The following is a 19,999-nucleotide window of genomic DNA, read 5'->3' as shown; positions in this document are numbered from 1 at the left end:
GTGTCGAAAATGGTATAAAATTCCCAGATCGAACACTATTTGGCCGAGATATTCAAAAAAATCATCAAAAAAGGTTGACTTTAGAAACGAATCGGTTTTTGGTCAACCACTTTTTTTAACCCATCGATTTTTAAAATGTTTGAATGCAGATTGATTATAGGGATCACTACGTATTCAAAAAGGTATAACATTTCAAAATTGGACAGCATTTACCCGAGATATTCCGAATTTGAGAAAAAACGTGATGTAACCCCTTGCCAATTTGATGATTTTGGTCAACCACTTTTTTTAACCCATCGATTTTTAAAATTGACAGTAGGGATCCCTACGAATTCAAAAAGGTATAACATTTCAAAATCGGACAGCATTTACCCGAGATATTCAATAAAAATCATCAACAATGTTTCGATTTTCGAACCGACCCCGAAATTGAGAAAAAACGTGATGTAACCCCTTGCCATTTTGATGATTTTGGTCAAAAATTAGATTTTCATTTTTTTGATGCCAATCGATAGTACTGATCCTTAGGAGCCGAAAATGGTATAAAATTCCCAAATCAAACACTATTTGGCCGAGATATTCAAAAAATTCATCATAAAAGGTTGACTTTACAAACGAATCGGTTTTTGGTCAACCACTTTTTTTAAACCATCGATTTTTAAAATGTTTGAATGCAGATTAATGGTAGGGATCCCTACGAATTTAAAAAGGTATAACATTTCAAAATCGGACAGCATTTACCCGAGATACTCAATAAAAATCATCAAAAAAGTTTCGATTTTCGATCCGACCCCGAATTTGAGGAAAAACGTGATGTAACCCCTTGCCATTTTGTTGATTTTGGTCAACATTTAGATTTTTATTTTTTTGATGCCAATCGATAGTACTGATCCTTAGGAGTCGAAAATGGTATAAAATTCCCAAATCGAACACTATTTGGCCGAGATATTCAAAAAATTCATCATAAAAGGTTGACTTAACAAACGAATCGGTTTTTGGTCAACCACTTTTTTTAACCCATCGATTTTTAAAATGTTTGAATGCAGATTGATGGTAGGGATCCCTACGAATTTAAAAAGGTATAACATTTTAAAATCGGACAGCATTTACCCGAGATATTCAATAAAAATCATCCAAAAAGTTTTGTTTTTCGAACCGACCCCGAATTTGAGAAAAAACGTGATGTAACCCCTTGCCATTTTGATGATTTTGGTCAAAATTTAGATATTTATTTTTTTGATGCCAATCGATAGTGCTGATTGATTTTTTTTAATTTTTCAGGGCAGGACATGAAAATCGCCTCTATGGTTTCCGAGATATGGATATTGTTATTTTAAATTGACCACGTTAAGGACCACTCTGATGTCCTTTGCACAACATGTAGTCCTTGTCCCGCAAACATAGATTATGTAATAAAAAGGACGAAAATCCTTCAAGGAGCTGAGGAAAAGAGATTTTTGTCCGTAAAGTTAAAAAGGCTGTAGATCGGCCGTATCCTTGCTGATCCTGATGTCCATTTGCCAACCGTAAGTCCATATCTTCCTAATTCAGTATATATAATAAAAGGGACGAAAGTCCTTGAGACAGACTAGATATTAATAAAATTCTTTCGTAAATGAACATAGCCATAACTCGGCCGTATCCTTACGGATCGTGAAAAGTCCTGTGTCAAACAAATCGTTTACACAAGGACCTCAAACTGTTCAAAGGACATCAAAATCGTCCTTGCTGTTTCCGTTATATGGCCAATTTTCTAAAAAGGACATTTTTTAAGTAGCCATATCTTGTCCAAATCATTAAGGACATCGGAAGGATATACCTTTTTGAGCTCGTGGGGACCAGGACTATCGATTGGCATTCAAGGATTTTCAAGATTCGATAAAAATTTCAACAAAAATTTTTCATAGGGGGTTAGTCGCAAAAGTGCCAAAAATCGAAAAAATCGGGTTTAACTTGGCCATTTGAAGGACTATCGGGATGTCCTTTCGACAGTGAATGGTGCTTACACTCCCATTTAAGAAAATATAACAAAAAGGACGAAAGTCCTTTAAACGGCGAAGTTTTATCGGCAATTTTCGCAAGAGAAAATAGGCCATAACTCTGCTATATCCTTGCGTATCCTTGCGTATCCTATGTCAAAAAAATTGTATTAGCCAGGACTACAAGCTTGCCAAATTTCATAAGGATCGTCCTTGTAGTTTAGGAGATATTCAAGGATTAGTGATTTTGAGCCATTTTCGTGCTCTCCGTGACTGAAATTTTACAAGTAAAAATACAAGTCCTGGGATTCTTAGATGACCCCATATTTTTTTGATGCAGATCGATGCAGAGAGTCTATACGATCCTAACGCACCATGTCCTTTGAAATTCTGCAAGGACATGCCCGAGTTATGTCCTTTTTCCTAGCAAAAAATGTCTTCATATTTTTTTGTCTTCTTTAATTTATATGTGATTTTATCTTTTCAGACTGACAAATTAAGGACTACAGTGAGCTCTAAGGACCTCCACGACTGATAAAGCAAATTTTTCCAGGATCGAACTTCAATTAATCCAGATATAGCTATTTTAAGTTCAAATAAGCAACAAACATAATTTATGCTCGTTTTGTATAATTCTAAGAAAATAAGCATAAAAAACAACAGTTTTTTTAATTTAAACATAAATAAAGCAGTTATTTAAAATATTAAACGAAAATCCTGTTTTTTTATAAAAAAATTAAAAATCCATTGCATACCCGTGAGGGGCGTTTGTTGGCAACCGCTAGCTGCCGAGATTTTTCTTAAAATCTGACAAAATACCAGGCGAACAGAAATGCTCAGAAGGTCGACAAAAAATAATTTTAATTGCCGAAAAATTTCATTGCATACCCAAAAGGGGCGCCCTCGTCGCCGGCTGGGTCCCAAATTTTAACTAAAATTTCCCAAAAATACCAGGCGAACAGAAATGCCCAGAAGGTCGACAGAAAATATTTTTTGCGGCAAAAAAATTTCATTGCATACCCAAACGGGGCGCCCTCGTCGCCGGCTGGGTCCCAAATTTTAACTAAAATTGCCCAAAAATACCAGGCAAACAGAAATGCACAGAAGGTCGACGAGTTCTTCGAACTAAAATTTTCATTGCATAGCATTAAGGGGCGAAAATGAAACTCAATTAAAATGAGTACTGTTAAGTAGCAGTTTATGTAAAATGAGTGCTGTAAGGCGGATGTTAAACAACAGCTGCAGCTGCAGCTAACGTAAAAGGGCTCCTGAAAGAAAAATCACACATGTTTTTGGACCATTTCAATGCACATTTTGCAGGGATGTGATCCTTTAGGTTTTAAGGACTATATCGATCGCATGGAATAACCAAGGATATATTAGTCAACTAGTAACCATTCAAGGGCGGGGCTGCTGCTGTGGGCGGCTGTAATAGAAAAGCATACATATTTTTGGACCATGTTCTTGCGCATTTTGCGAGAACTCGGTCCTTTAGGTTCACTAGGACTATATCCATGATATGAAATAACCAAGGATATATAGGTCAACTAGGTACCATGAATAGCGATCACCTGCTGATTATATGTTAAACATATGCGTGGCGGTTTTGGCTGAAAAATACAAAATAAAAAATTTGTTAATTTAAAATACGTCCGATTTTAAAAAGACTTATATTTAAGATATCGCGAAAGTCTTAAAAATCGGCATAGCACTAAATATGTGGATTTTTTAGCCGCGCGGAAATATGCCGTTAGAAAACGACATAATTCCGCCGTTGAACTGCGCCAGATTATGTCGTTACAACGCGACATTTCGCGCGGAAACTTTTTGATTCGGTTTTATTTATTATGTCGGGTATGTCTGAATTGAAATGATTATATTTTTGAATTACACGGATTCCAACTATATATTGGCATTTAATTAAATCAACATAAAAGTTTTTGATAAAAAACGTGACGGTTGGTACGAAAATCAAAACTGTTTTGATGATTTTTTGGAATATCTAAGGCAAATAATGTTCGATTTTGGAATTTTATACCATTTTGGACTCATAAGAATCAGTACTATCGATAGGTATCAAAAAAATGAAAATCTAAATTTTGATCAAAATCATCAAAATGGCAAGGGGTTACATCACGTTTTTCCTCAAAATCGGCGTCGGTTCGAAAATCAAAACTGTTTTGATGATTTTTTTTGATCATCTCGGGTAAATATCGTCTGATTTCGAAATGTTATACCTTTTTGCATTCGTACGGATCCTTACTATCAATTGGCATTCAAGCAAATTAAAAATCGATGGGTAAAAGAAAGCTGTGACCAAAAAAACGATTTGTTTGTAACATCATCCTTTTTTTATGATTTTTTTTGAATATCTCGGCCAAATAGTGTTCGATTTGGGAATTTTCTACCATTTTCGACTCGCAAGGGTCAATACTATCGATTCGCATCATAAAAATAAAAATCTAAATTTTGACCAAAATCAACAAAATGGCAAGGGGTTACACCACGTTTTTCCTAAAATTCGGGTTCGGGTCGAATATCGAAACTGGTTTGATGATTTTTATTGAATATCTCGGGTAAATGCTGTCCGATTTTGAAATGTTATACCTTTTTATATTCGTAGAGATCCCTACCATCAATCTGCATTCAAACATTTTAAAAATCGATGGGTTAAAAAAAGTGGTTGACCAAAAACCGATTCGTTTGTTAAGTCAACCTATTATGATGAATTTTTTGAATATCTCGGCCAAATAGTGTTCGATTTGGGAATTTTATACCATTTTGGACTCGTAAGGATCAGTACTATCGACTGGCATCAAAAAAATAAAAATCTAAATTTTGACCAAAATCATCAAAATGGCAAGGGTAACCCCATCACGTTTTTTCTCAAATTCGGGGTCGGTTGGAAAATCGAAACTTTTTTGATGATTTTTATTGAGTATCTCGGGTAAATCCTGTCCGATTTTGATACCTTTAAATTCGTAGGGATCCCTAATATCAATCTGCATTCAAACATTTTAAAAATCGATGGTTTAAAAAAAGTGGTTGTCCAAAAACCGATTCGTTTGTAAAGTCAACCTTTTATGATGAATTTTTTGAATATCTTGGCCAAATAGTGTTCGATTTGGGAATTTTATACCATTTTCGACTCCTAAGGATCAGTACTATCGATTGGCATCAAAAAAATAAAAATCTAAATTTTGACCAAAATCATCAAAATGGCAAGGGGTTACATCACGTTTTTTCTCAAATTCGGGGTCGGTTGGAAAATCGAAACTTTTTTGATGATTTTTATTGAGTATCTCGGGTAAATGCTGTCCGATTTTGAAATGTTATACCTTTTTAAATTCGTAGGGATCCCTACCATCAATCTGCATTCAAACATTTTTAAAATCGATGGGTTAAAAAAAGTGGTTGACCAAAAACCGATTCGTTTGTTAAGTCAACCTTTTATGATGAATTTTTTGAATATCTCGGCCAAATAGTGTTCGATTTGGGAATTTTATACCATTTTCGACTCCTAAGGATCAGTACTATCGATTGGCATCAAAAAAATAAAAATCTAAATTTTGACCAAAATCAACAAAATGGCAAGGGGTTACATCACGTTTTTCCTCAAATTCGGGGTCGGATCGAAAATCGAAACTTTTTTGATGATTTTTATTGAGTATCTCGGGTAAATGCTGTCCGATTTTGAAATGTTATGCCTTTTTAAATTCGTAGGGATCCCTACCATTAATCTGCATTCAAACATTTTAAAAATCGATGGTTTAAAAAAAGTGGTTGACCAAAAACCGATTCGTTTGTAAAGTCAACCTTTTATGATGAATTTTTTGAATATCTCGGCCAAATAGTGTTTGATTTGGGAATTTTATACCATTTTCGACTCCTAAGGATCAGTACTATCGATTGGCATCAAAAAAATGAAAATCTAAATTTTGACCAAAATCATCAAAATGGCAAGGGGTTACATCACGTTTTTTCTCAAATTCGGGGTCGGTTGGAAAATCTAAACTTTGTTGATGATTTTTATTGAGTATCTCGGGTAAATGCTGTCCGATTTTGAAATGTTATACCTTTTTAAATTCGTAGGGATCCCTACCATCAATCTGCATTCAAACATTTTAAAAATCGATGGGTTAAAAAAAGTGGTTGACCAAAAACCGATTCGTTTGTTAAGTCAACCTATTATGATGAATTTTTTGAATATCTCGGCCAAATAGTGTTCGATTTGGGAATTTTATACCATTTTGGACTCGTAAGGATCAGTACTATCGACTGGCATCAAAAAAATAAAAATCTAAATTTTGACCAAAATCATCAAAATGGCAAGGGGTTACATCACGTTTTTTCTCAAATTCGGGGTCGGTTGGAAAATCGAAACTTTTTTGATGATTTTTATTGAGTATCTCGGGTAAATCCTGTCCGATTTTGAAATGTTATACCTTTTTAAATTCGTAGGGATCCCTACTATCAATCTGCATTCAAACATTTTAAAAATCGATGGTTTAAAAAAAGTGGTTGTCCAAAAACCGATTCGTTTGTAAAGTCAACCTTTTATGATGAATTTTTTGAATATCTCGGCCAAATAGTGTTCGATTTGGGAATTTTATACCATTTTCGACTCCTAAGGATCAGTACTATCGATTGGCATCAAAAAAATAAAAATCTAAATTTTGACCAAAATCATCAAAATGGCAAGGGGTTACATCACGTTTTTTCTCAAATTCGGGGTCGGTTGGAAAATCGAAACTTTTTTGATGATTTTTATTGAGTATCTCGGGTAAATGCTGTCCGATTTTGAAATGTTATACCTTTTTAAATTCGTAGGGATCCCTACCATCAATCTGCATTCAAACATTTTAAAAATCGATGGGTTAAAAAAAGTGGTTGACCAAAAACCGATTCGTTTGTTAAGTCAACCTTTTATGATGAAATTTTTGAATATCTCGGCCAAATAGTGTTCGATTTGGGAATTTTATACCATTTTGGACTCGTAAGGATCAGTACTATCGACTGGCATCAAAAAAATAAAAATCTAAATTTTGACCAAAATCAACAAAATGGCAAGGGGTTACATCACGTTTTCCTCAAATTCGGGGTCGGATCGAAAATCGAAACTTTTTTGATGATTTTTATTGAGTATCTCGGGTAAATGCTGTCCGATTTTGAAATGTTATACCTTTTTAAATTTGTAAGGATCCCTACCATCAATCTGCATTCAAACATTTTAAAAATCGATGGTTTAAAAAAAGTGGTTGTCCAAAAACCGATTCGTTTGTAAAGTCAACCTTTAATGATGAATTTTTTGAATATCTCGGCCAAATAGTGTTTGATTTGGGAATTTTATACCATTTTCGACTCCTAAGGATCAGTACTATCGATTGGCATCAAAAAAATAAAAATCTAAATTTTGACCAGTCGGATCGAAAATCGAAACTTTTTTGATGATTTTTATTGAGTATCTCGGGTAAATGCTGTCCGATTTTGAAATGTTATACCTTTTTAAATTCGTAGGGATCCCTACCATCAATCTGCATTCAAACATTTTAAAAATCGATGGGTTAAAAAAAGTGGTTGACCAAAAACCGATTCGTTTGTTAAGTCAACCTTTTATGATGAATTTTTTGAATATCTCGGCCAAATAGTGTTCGATTTGGGAATTTTATACCATTTTGGACTCGTAAGGATCAGTACTATCGATTGGCATCAAAAAAATAAAAATCTAAATTTTGACCAAAATCATCAAAATGGCAAGGGGTTACATCACGTTTTTTCTCAAATTCGGGGTCGGTTGGAAAATCTAAACTTTTTTGATGATTTTTATTGAGTATCTCGGGTAAATGCTGTCCGATTTTGAAATGTTATACCTTTTTAAATTCGTAGGGATCCCTACCATCAATCTGCATTCAAACATTTTAAAAATCGATGGGTTAAAAAAAGTGGTTGACCAAAAACCGATTCGTTTGTAAAGTCAACCTTTTATGATGAATTTTTTGAATATCTCGGCCAAATAGTGTTCGATTTGGGAATTTTATACCATTTTGGACTCGTAAGGATCAGTACTATCGACTGGCATCAAAAAAATAAAAATCTAAATTTTGACCAAAATCAACAAAATGGCAAGGGGTTACATCACGTTTTTCCTCAAATTCGGGGTCGGATCGAAAATCGAAACTTTTTTGATGATTTTTATTGAGTATCTCGGGTAAATGCTGTCCGATTTTGAAATGTTATACCTTTTTAAATTCGTAGGGATCCCTACCATCAATCTGCATTCAAACATTTTAAAAATCGATGGTTTAAAAAAAGTGGTTGTCCAAAAACCGATTCGTTTGTAAAGTCAACCTTTTATGATGAATTTTTTGAATATCTCGGCCAAATAGTGTTTGATTTGGGAATTTTATACAATTTTCGACTCCTAAGGATCAGTACTAGCGATTGGCATCAAAAAAATAAAAATCTAAATTTTGACCAAAATCATCAAAATGGCAAGGGGTTACATCACGTTTTTTCTCAAATTCGGGGTCGGTTGGAAAATCGAAACTTTTTTGATGATTTTTATTGAGTATCTCGGGTAAATGCTGTCCGATTTTGAAATGTTATACCTTTTTAAATTCGTAGGGATCCCTACTATCAATCTGCATTCAAACATTTTAAAAATCGATGGGTTAAAAAAAGTGGTTGTCCAAAAACCGATTCGTTTGTAAAGTCAACCTTTTATGATGAATTTTTTGAATATCTCGGCCAAATAGTGTTTGATTTGGGAATTTTGCACCATTTTCGACTCCTAAGGATCAGTACTATCGACTGGCATCAAAAAAATAAAAATCTAAATTTTGACCAAAATCAACAAAATGGCAAGGGGTTACATCACGTTTTTCCTTAAATTCGGGGTCGGATCGAAAATCGAAACTTTTTTGATGATTTTTATTGAGTATCTCGGGTAAATGCTGTCCGATTTTGAAATGTTATACCTTTTTAAATTCGTAGGGATCCCTACCATCAATCTGCATTCAAACATTTTAAAAATCGATGGGTTAAAAAAAGTGGTTGACCAAAAACCGATTCGTTTGTTAAGTCAACCTTTTATGATGAATTTTTTGAATATCTCGGCCAAATAGTGTTCGATTTGGGAATTTTATACCATTTTGGACTCGTAAGGATCAGTACTATCGATTGGCATCAAAAAAATAAAAATCTAAATTTTGACCAAAATCATCAAAATGGCAAGGGGTTACATCACGTTTTTTCTCAAATTCGGGGTCGGTTGGAAAATCTAAACTTTTTTGATGATTTTTATTGAGTATCTCGGGTAAATGCTGTCCGATTTTGAAATGTTATACCTTTTTAAATTCGTAGGGATCCCTACCATCAATCTGCATTCAAACATTTTAAAAATCGATGGGTTAAAAAAAGTGGTTGACCAAAAACCGATTCGTTTGTAAAGTCAACCTTTTATGATGAATTTTTTGAATATCTCGGCCAAATAGTGTTCGATTTGGGAATTTTATACCATTTTGGACTCGTAAGGATCAGTACTATCGACTGGCATCAAAAAAATAAAAATCTAAATTTTGACCAAAATCAACAAAATGGCAAGGGGTTACATCACGTTTTTCCTCAAATTCGGGGTCGGATCGAAAATCGAAACTTTTTTCAAATAGTGTTCGATTTGGGAATTTTATACCATTTTGGACTCGTAAGGATCAGTACTATCGATTGGCATCAAAAAAATAAAAATCTAAATTTTGACCAAAATCATCAAAATGGCAAGGGGTTACATCACGTTTTTTCTCAAATTCGGGGTCGGTTGGAAAATCTAAACTTTTTTGATGATTTTTATTGAGTATCTCGGGTAAATGCTGTCCGATTTTGAAATGTTATACCTTTTTAAATTCGTAGGGATCCCTACCATCAATCTGCATTCAAACATTTTAAAAATCGATGGGTTAAAAAAAGTGGTTGACCAAAAACCGATTCGTTTGTAAAGTCAACCTTTTATGATGAATTTTTTGAATATCTCGGCCAAATAGTGTTCGATTTGGGAATTTTATACCATTTTGGACTCGTAAGGATCAGTACTATCGACTGGCATCAAAAAAATAAAAATCTAAATTTTGACCAAAATCAACAAAATGGCAAGGGGTTACATCACGTTTTTCCTCAAATTCGGGGTCGGATCGAAAATCGAAACTTTTTTGATGATTTTTATTGAGTATCTCGGGTAAATGCTGTCCGATTTTTAAATGTTATACCTTTTTAAATTCGTAGGGATCCCTACCATCAATCTGCATTCAAACATTTTAAAAATCGATGGTTTAAAAAAAGTGGTTGTCCAAAAACCGATTCGTTTGTAAAGTCAACCTTTTATGATGAATTTTTTGAATATCTCGGCCAAATAGTGTTTGATTTGGGAATTTTATACAATTTTCGACTCCTAAGGATCAGTACTAGCGATTGGCATCAAAAAAATAAAAATCTAAATTTTGACCAAAATCATCAAAATGGCAAGGGGTTACATCACGTTTTTTCTCAAATTCGGGGTCGGTTGGAAAATCGAAACTTTTTTGATGATTTTTATTGAGTATCTCGGGTAAATGCTGTCCGATTTTGAAATGTTATACCTTTTTAAATTCGTAGGGATCCCTACTATCAATCTGCATTCAAACATTTTAAAAATCGATGGGTTAAAAAAAGTGGTTGTCCAAAAACCGATTCGTTTGTAAAGTCAACCTTTTATGATGAATTTTTTGAATATCTCGGCCAAATAGTGTTTGATTTGGGAATTTTGCACCATTTTCGACTCCTAAGGATCAGTACTATCGACTGGCATCAAAAAAATAAAAATCTAAGTTTTGACCAAAATCAACAAAATGGCAAGGGGTTACATCACGTTTTTCCTTAAATTCGGGGTCGGATCGAAAATCGAAACTTTTTTGATGATTTTTATTGAGTATCTCGGGTAAATGCTGTCCGATTTTGAAATGTTATACCTTTTTAAATTCGTAGGGATCCCTACCATCAATCTGCATTCAAACATTTTAAAAATCGATGGGTTAAAAAAAGTGGTTGACCAAAAACCGATTCGTTTGTTAAGTCAACCTTTTATGATGAATTTTTTGAATATCTCGGCCAAATAGTGTTCGATTTGGGAATTTTATACCATTTTGGACTCGTAAGGATCAGTACTATCGATTGGCATCAAAAAAATAAAAATCTAAATTTTGACCAAAATCATCAAAATGGCAAGGGGTTACATCACGTTTTTTCTCAAATTCGGGGTCGGTTGGAAAATCTAAACTTTTTTGATGATTTTTATTGAGTATCTCGGGTAAATGCTGTCCGATTTTGAAATGTTATACCTTTTTAAATTCGTAGGGATCCCTACCATCAATCTGCATTCAAACATTTTAAAAATCGATGGGTTAAAAAAAGTGGTTGACCAAAAACCGATTCGTTTGTAAAGTCAACCTTTTATGATGAATTTTTTGAATATCTCGGCCAAATAGTGTTCGATTTGGGAATTTTATACCATTTTGGACTCGTAAGGATCAGTACTATCGACTGGCATCAAAAAAATAAAAATCTAAATTTTGACCAAAATCAACAAAATGGCAAGGGGTTACATCACGTTTTTCCTCAAATTCGGGGTCGGATCGAAAATCGAAACTTTTTTGATGATTTTTATTGAGTATCTCGGGTAAATGCTGTCCGATTTTGAAATGTTATACCTTTTTAAATTCGTAGGGATCCCTTATATCAATCTGCATTCAAACATTTTAAAAATCGATGGTTTAAAAAAAAGTGGTTGTCCAAAAACCGATTCGTTTGTAAAGTCAACCTTTTATGATGAATTTTTTGAATATCTCGGCCAAATAGTGTTCGATTTGGGAATTTTATACCATTTTCGACTCCTAAGGATCAGTACTATCGATTGGCATCAAAAAAATAAAAATCTAAATTTTGATCAAAATCATCAAAATGGCAAGGGGTTACATCACGTTTTTCCTCAAATTCGGGGTCGGTTCGAAAATCGAAACTTTGTTTATGATTTTTATGGCATATCTTGGGTAAATGCTGTCCAATTTTGAAATGGTATACTTTTTTGAATTCGTAGGGATCCCTACTATCAATCTGCATTCAAACATTTTAAAAATCGATGGGTTAAAAAAAGTGGTTGACCAAAAACCGATTCGTTTGTAAAGTCAACCTTTTATGATGAATTTTTTGAATATCTCGGCCAAATAGTGTTCGATTTGGGAATTTTATACCATTTTGGACTCGTAAGGATCAGTACTATCGACTGGCATCAAAAAAATAAAAATCTAAATTTTGACCAAAATCAACAAAATGGCAAGGGGTTACATCACGTTTTTTCTCAAATTCGGGGTCGGTTCGAAAAACAAAACTTTTTGGATGATTTTTATTGAATATCTCGGGTAAATGCTGTCCGATTTTGAAATGTTATACCTTTTTGAATACGTAGGGATCCCTACTATCAATCTGCATTCAAACATTTTAAAAATCGATGGGTTAAAAAAAGTGGTTGACCAAAAACCGATTCGTTTGTAAAGTCAACCTTTTATGATGAATTTTTTGAATATCTCGGCCAAATAGTGTTCGATTTGGGAATTTTATACCATTTTGGACTCGTAAGGATCAGTACTATCGACTGGCATCAAAAAAATAAAAATCTAAATTTTGACCAAAATCAACAAAATGGCAAGGGGTTACATCACGTTTTTTCTCAAATTCGGGGTCGGTTCGAAAACGAAACTTTTTGATGATTTTTATTGAGTATCTCGGGTAAATGCTGTCCGATTTTGAAATGTTATACCTTTTTAAATTCATAGGGATCCCTACCATCAATCTGCATTCAAACATTTTAAAAATCGATGGGTTAAAAAAAGTGGTTGACCAAAAACAGATTCGTTTGTAAAGTCAACCTTTTATGATGAATTTTTTGAATATCTCGGCCAAATAGTGTTCGATTTGGGAATTTTATACCATTTTGGACTCGTAAGGATCAGTACTATCGATTGACATCAACAAAAAAATTATCTAAATTTTGACCAAAATCAACAAAATGGCAAGGGGTTACATCACGTTTTTTCTCAAATTCGGGGTCGGATCGAAAATCGAAACTTTTTTGATGATTTTTATTGAGTATCTCGGGTAAATGCTGTCCGATTTTGAAATGTTATACCTTTTTAAATTCATAGGGATCCCTACCATCAATCTGCATTCAAACATTTTAAAAATCGATGGGTTAAAAAAAGTGGTTGACCAAAAACCGATTCGTTTGTAAAGTCAACCTTTTTTGATGATTTTTTTGAATATCTCGGCCAAAATCAACAAAATGGCAAGGGGTTACATCACGTTTTTCCTCAAATTCGGGGTCGGATCGAAAATCGAAACTTTTTTGATGATTTTTATTGAATATCTCGGGTAAATGCTGTCCAATTTTGAAATGTTATTTGGCCGAGATATTCAAAAAAATCATCAAAAAAGTTCGACTTTACAAACGAATCGTTTTTTTGTCAACAACTTTTTTAACCCAGCGATTTTAAATTTGCTTGAATGCCTATTGATAGTGGGCTTCCGTACGAATTTAATTATACACTTATTGTAAAAATATGTTTCGATTTAGTTTTAAATACAGTTGTTCCTTTCCAGCTAATCTTGTTTAAGGTTAGGCTGTTGTTAATTAATACATATTTGAATTCCGGAATCTAACCAACTGGGTTCAAAACGGATGCAAAATCATTTAAATTTGTAATCAAACAGAGCCAGTTTACATTCCAGACGAAATTATTTCTGTATAAGCACTGAAAGCCCACTTTATTAACACGTTTGCATTATATCCTAATTTCGTAGGCGAATTGTCATTGCAGTCAGTTTTTGCTGCCAAGCTGCCGGGGCGTATTCGTGATGCACTACCTCTGCGCTGAGTGCAATCGCAGCGCGTTGTATCAAAGGGCAACTAAAATGAAGCCCATTCAAGGTGGTTTTTTGTGATGGGAGGAAAAGTCACGTCGTTTTCAGAGTTTCGCTGGGATGAATTTAAGTGCCAGTTGCCGGCAAGTTCTGGCGTAATGCGCACGTAGAGACTGTACGCCGAAAAAGGAATGCCAAATGCAGGGCTGAAACTTTGGGCCAGTTTGAAGAGCGAGCTTTCTTTGGCTGTATGTGCAATATTTATTGCGCATACGCCGTGTTGATTTTGCTGGCTCGACAAGGCCGCAAAAATTGTTAAGTGGCTTAATTAGGGCTACAAAGTGTTTGGCCAATTGAACTATCTTTCTGAGCAGCCCGTGTACAAGTCTTGCGGCTAGCCGTTAATCAGCTTACAGCACATTGTGCTTGCTGTGCACCTGGTTTTCCACCTTTACCTGGACCACAAGCTGGACCAAGCGCCAATGTTTAAGCCGCTTTGTGCTGGCTGTGGACTGTGTTGGCTGCTCTTTGAAACCACGTCTGCCACAAAGTGGTCCACATAGTTTTGCTCAACTCATTTTATTTTCAGTTTTTTCCTGATAATTTGAAATGTTGGCAGCGCTCTAAGAGAATAAAACTTATGGCACTTTCGACGTAGCTTATTTAATGGCCTTTGACTTATGAAGCGTTTAAAGCTAGTTTCAGGTGCCCTGTAAAATTTAAATGAGCTAGCCGAGTTATCCACAAAGTGCTAAAAATCAGACTCGACGCTTAATAAGCAAAATACGAGAAAATCTAGACCAGTTCAAAGAGATATAAACACTTTAAAAAATTCAAATTATAGTCTCAAAATGACAGACTAATCGCCTAGATAACGTTTGGGTGTACAAAATATTTTATCTTCCATTTTCTCAGGTATGCGAACTCCAAGCTTTGTGCTCTATACCCATGCTTAGTTTTAATTTTAATTTTTAATTTTTCTTTTTTTCAATTTCTGGTTAGTTCTTTTATAGGGCATCTTTAAATCGAAAATGCCCAGCTGCCCGCGTTCATTCATTTACCTCGCGGTCTGAGTCTCAGCTGGCTGTGGCACACACAAAAGGCAGGAAATTGAATAAAATTGCCATGTTATGATTATAGAAAGGAAGCGTGCAAGCTTCAGGAGCCAGCCAAAGCAGTTCCAGGCGGGGAAGCGGCACGATGAAAAGTTGATCGTTTGCTTTGAGTCTTTGCGGCTGCCAGCTGCTGGTCGTAAAACCCAAGAAGCGTATTCGAGGCCACATTAACTAACTGTGCGGCTTAACTACCCACTGATAATGAGCCAGTTGACAGTTGCACTTTGACTTCATGGCGGTAAAACATAATTTGCAGCCAGGACTGGGCAGACAGACGGCTGCCTGTCAACAATTTCGCATGCATTGCTTGGCCATATTAATATTATTTTTTATTTTCACCATTATTGTCGCCGCTGTTGCTGCTGTTGTTGTTGCTGTTATTAACGCGCGAAATCAGGGCCCAGCAGGAGGCGATATTAAATTTGTGTTTTAATTTTATTAAACAACGGCGTCCACTTTACACATCAATAACGCCACGACTCCAATTGCCACAAACGAAAGGCGAGCGGCACGAGAGTGAATGTGGCAGCAGCCAGGCTTCCCCTGTGGCTGAGCGTTAAAATATTGACATGTGCTACAGTTGTTGCTGGTGTTGGGTGTTGGGTGTTGGTGTTGCATGTTGCTGGTGGGTGTTGCTAGTGGGGCTGGCCAGCGTATCACATGACCAGAGTATTGTTGCTGGCCATCGCGTAAATAAAGCGTAAAATTGTGTGTGTGTGTGTTTTTTTTTTCCAACGTTGTTTGTTGTGCGTTTTTTAAAAAATCGAAAACACAAACAATCAAATACATTACTCTGCGTGTGTGTGCGTGTGTGTGGTTGTGCATGTGTTAAAATGACCTTTGGCTTTCATTGTCGCCACTGCTACAGCCAGTGCAAACATTTGTATGCCCTATAGACAAGACAACAATGGAGGGTATATGCAAAACAAGCAACACTTTGTAACAGAACGAAAAACATGTCGCTTGACAATGTGGAGCTGTGGAGCTTAATCGAACCCATTTACCTATTTCCACTTGTTCACAAATTGAATTAGTGAATATTTAATGGGTATCTGGTTGTCGAGCTTACTTCACTCAAAGTGGTCGTAGTTGCGTCCGTTGCAGTAGCTGCTGCTGTTGCCTTTTATTTGATTTTTCTTTTGCAGCCTCAAGCTGTTTCGTTAATTGCATATTGAAATTTATTTAAATTAATGCAGTATGTTAATGGGTATCTTCTGGTCGAGCATTCTTTACTCATAGTTACGTCCGTTGTAGTAGCTGCTGCTGTTGCCTTTTATTTGATTTTTCTTTTGCAGCCTCAAGCTGTTTCGTTAATTGCATATTTAAATTTATGCTGTTAATTGTTGGCCATCCACGAGGATGCACTGCCGGGCGCCTTTTAAGTTATGGCTTCACTGTAGCGAACCCTTGCCGCCACGCGACCCCTCGCCACCCGCTGCCATTTCCGCTTCCGTCAGCTGGCTGCTGAGTAGCTCAGATGCATCAACGGGTCGACATCAATTTAATGAAACCTTTTTAAAGAAAATACCAGCAAATGCACACATCCTGTTGGTAGCGACAAGTGAGTGACGCTTCAGCCCGAAGCGAGTTTTGAGACTTTGCGATTAGACAGATGGCTGGCCCATAATTTATTATAGTCATTATTATATGAAATATCTATATTGCAAAGAAAATAAATGCTTTGGCTTAGGTTCGGCAGCTTTTTGAGCAGATAATTTGGTTCAAAGTTTGCCTTCAATTAGATTTGTTTGCATCGTTTCTGCTAGATTTATAATTTTCTTCGATCTACATACATTAAAAGAGGCTCAAATGTGAGTTGCATTTCTGACACGATTTTTGAAATTTTACCGAATATTTTGACTTTGCGATTAGACAGCTGCACAGTTGCCTTTACATTAAAGGAATCCGCGGACGCAAAATTTATTTAGATTTTGTTAGATATAGTAAATATATTGCTGAGAAAATCTCAGAGTAAAAAAAAAAATGGTTTTTCGATTATTCTTAATTAATTTTCTTATAATTTTGGTATGTTATATATTGAAAAAAGGATATAGTTTTTATCTTTAATTGATATTTATATCAGATATTTTCGAACTAATCAACTTTTTGCTTTGCAGACATCTGTTTTGAGCAGATAATTTTTTTCAAAGTCCCCTCGTTGTAAAAAAAACTGATATTCCGGCTTTCAACCAGATTTGTTTATATCGTTTCTGATTGATTTATAATTTGTTTAATAATTTATACGCTTTGTACATTTTATACAGGGCTCAAAAATGTGTTACATTTCTGCCAAGACATTTGAAATATTAGCTAGTTTTTGACTTTGCGATAAAGGAATCCCTCAGAAGCATATTTTATAAAAATATATGTTATTCGAGGAAAACTCATAGTAATTACCAAGAGTTTTTTGGTAATTTATTTATGCTAAATATTAAAAAAAAGAATGTTGTTTTTATATTCGCTTTAAAGAATTCATATCAAAGAGAGTTGTGATCCAACATTTTTATTAGAATATGGTTTGGTTCAGTTTCGGCTGCTTTTAGAGCAGATAATTGGGTTCAAAGTTCCCCGCTGAAATTGTGGCCTTCGACCAGATTGGTTTATAACATTTCAGCTTAATTTTTTAAGCTCAATAATGAGTTGCAATTCGGTCAAGGCATTTGAAATTTTAGTTTGCTGCAGATAGACTTTATTATTAATAATAATTGAGTTGCAAATCCAGAGTTGCTCAATATAAATGGTATAGCTCGTATTTCGGCGAGACAAAGAGCTCTCAACGTTGAACAGCAGGAAATGCAACTGGTTGAAAGGAGAAAAAACATGAACAAGAACAAACTAACTGAATACACAAAGAACTAAACACGGACAAATGCACGGACAGAGCCAAAAGTTATTTTGGCTGAGCAGCTGCAATTATTCGCATATGAATCCGAGCTTTTGCAGAGCCTCAGCGATGTGGGGCTTCTCCAGTTCGTGTGGTTGTGGCTCCAGTTGAAGCAGCTCCTCCATTCCGTAGCGTTTCACAGATTTCTTCGCCCCCTCCGGCATCTCGTAGTCCTCCTTGGCGGTCGCCTCCCAAGCCGGAGACGGAGTTGGCAGCAGGCCGCAATTAGCAAAGGCGCGCGTTATATTGCGGGCGTGGGTCAGATTGCCGCGACGCCTCTCGCCCCTGGCCACCAGCGGAGCCGGTGGCCAATAGCGCGGCACAAAGAGCTCGCGATCCTTGGCGCCGCCCTGCTGCTGCTGCGGCTTGCTCTGCCCGACGGCTGTGGCTGTGTGCATGATGTTGCCCTGGCTGAAGGGGCCCATGGCTCCGCGCTGCGATGGCGCGTTCTCTTCGAGCTTGATCAGAGTCCTGCCGCCGGCCATGTTGTTGTTCTCCTTGTTGGCGCCGGCCGCCGCCTCGTTGGCCTTGGCCTTGCAGCGCTCGTCCCACTGCTTCACGGTTGGTATATAACGCTTGGGTGTCGAGCTAGCCGGCGGCGGCGGCGGCGGCTGCTGCAGCTGCTGCTGCTGCTGCTCCGGCTGGGGCGTGGCCTGGGTGTCGGGCTTGGCGGCGCGTTGCAGGCATATGTAGCGACTGGATGGCTGCACGCCGTCAGCCTTTTGCTGCTTCAGCTCTAGCTCGTCGCGCATCTCGCGCAGCACGCTCTCGATGTGCTCGCGCTTGATGATGCGCAGCCGATTCACGCGCACGCGCTCCTCCGGCGTAAAGTCCACGGGCGAACGTGTCAGATGCACTATGATCTGTGGCTGATCCAAGGTCTCTCGCATGCGTCGCTGCTCGACGAGCTTTAGCGCTTCCAGGGCCACCTTGCGCTCCTGCTCGCGCCGCTTCTCGTCCGGCACAGCGGACTTTATAACCGAACGCTCCTTGACCGGCTTCTTGCGGCTGGCCGGCGGCGAGGACGACTCCTTGTCCGGCTGAGCGCGTTTCAGACGCGACTCGCTTTTTGTCTCATCCCCAATGACTGCAACCCTCAGATCTTTGCTCTGGGCCGAAGCTGGAGATGTGTTGCGAAATGGAAGCGATTGGGGGGCAGGAGGAGTTGCTACTCGCAATACTTACGCGCTTTGCTGGGTCGGTCGGCGGGTATCGGCTTGGGAAAGCCCTTCCAGGGCAGCATCAGCTTCGGCTGCGCCGGCTTGCGCACATCCAAAGCCTCGAAGTGGCGCTTCAGTTCGCCAAGACGCACGTCCTCGGCCTCGACGCTGGCGTCCTTGGAGCGCGGCACAAACACGCTCGCGTTCACATTGAGCTTGGCTGCCTCAGCAGCTGCTTCTGCTGCTGCCGCTGCAGTTGGAATTGGCGTTGGAGTTGCGGCATCTGCAGTGTCTCCGGCAGTTTCCTCGCATTCGCTTTCGCTCTCGTTTTCTCTGTAGAAACGCAGCAGCTCGGGCAGCGGCTTCTTCAATATCTCAAAAACGGCGCGACTCTTGATCAAGTTGTGCATCCTGGCTAAAAGGATAATCACGCTCTATCGATACTTAACTGGGGCGGAAGCTAAGCAATATAATACGAAAGTCGGAAAGCTACGGTCTGTTGACTGCTTCGATAATAATATACGAGTATTTACACATAACAGCTCTTGTCTGACAGCTATCCTCTAGCCTGCTCACAAGTTATTGCCATTCCGGTACAGTTTCTCAAACTCCGAAAAACGATTCAATATGTAACGTGGGACAAGCTCCTTTTAGTTGGTGGCTTGTATGTTTATTTGCCAGACTAAACAAATAATTTGCCTAGCTGGAAATTGGTATCCATTGTCGAGCATTTTCCTCTAACTGACATTTACGAGTATTTGCACAATAAACGTGGGGGTTGAGCAGCGGGCCAAGTGAGCAACTCGGCCAAGTGCAGTCAGCCTGAAGACGGGCAACGGTAACGACATTCAATAAAACGTTTGCTATTATTATGGGAACACACTCGCACACACACACTCGTACACACACACCGTCTGGAGC

The 19,999-nt window shown here is 37.3% G+C and overlaps 1 protein-coding gene across 1 annotated transcript; it reads right to left on the bottom strand.

Moving 5' to 3' along the window:
• Positions 1 to 17,700: 17,700 nt before the first annotated feature.
• LOC135427655 (titin) lies at positions 17,701 to 19,635 on the bottom strand. Its single transcript, XM_064681227.1, has 2 exons — positions 19,104 to 19,635; positions 17,701 to 19,038 (listed from the first exon to the last, which is right to left on the bottom strand). Exons 1-2 carry the CDS (start codon positions 19,486 to 19,488, stop codon positions 17,948 to 17,950), a joined length of 1,476 nt encoding a protein of 491 aa, XP_064537297.1. The 5' UTR covers positions 19,489 to 19,635; the 3' UTR covers positions 17,701 to 17,947.
• Between the last annotated feature and the right edge of the window lie 364 nt (positions 19,636 to 19,999).

The sequence above is a fragment of the Drosophila montana genome, unplaced genomic scaffold, assembly GCF_035044405.1.
Source record: "Drosophila montana isolate Dmon_TW-CO22-7 unplaced genomic scaffold, ASM3504440v1 contig_2192_1, whole genome shotgun sequence".
Taxonomy (NCBI): Eukaryota; Metazoa; Arthropoda; class Insecta; order Diptera; family Drosophilidae; genus Drosophila; species Drosophila montana.
Note: the sequence above shows the minus strand (reverse complement) of the source record. Positions and strands in the feature narration are given on the sequence as shown.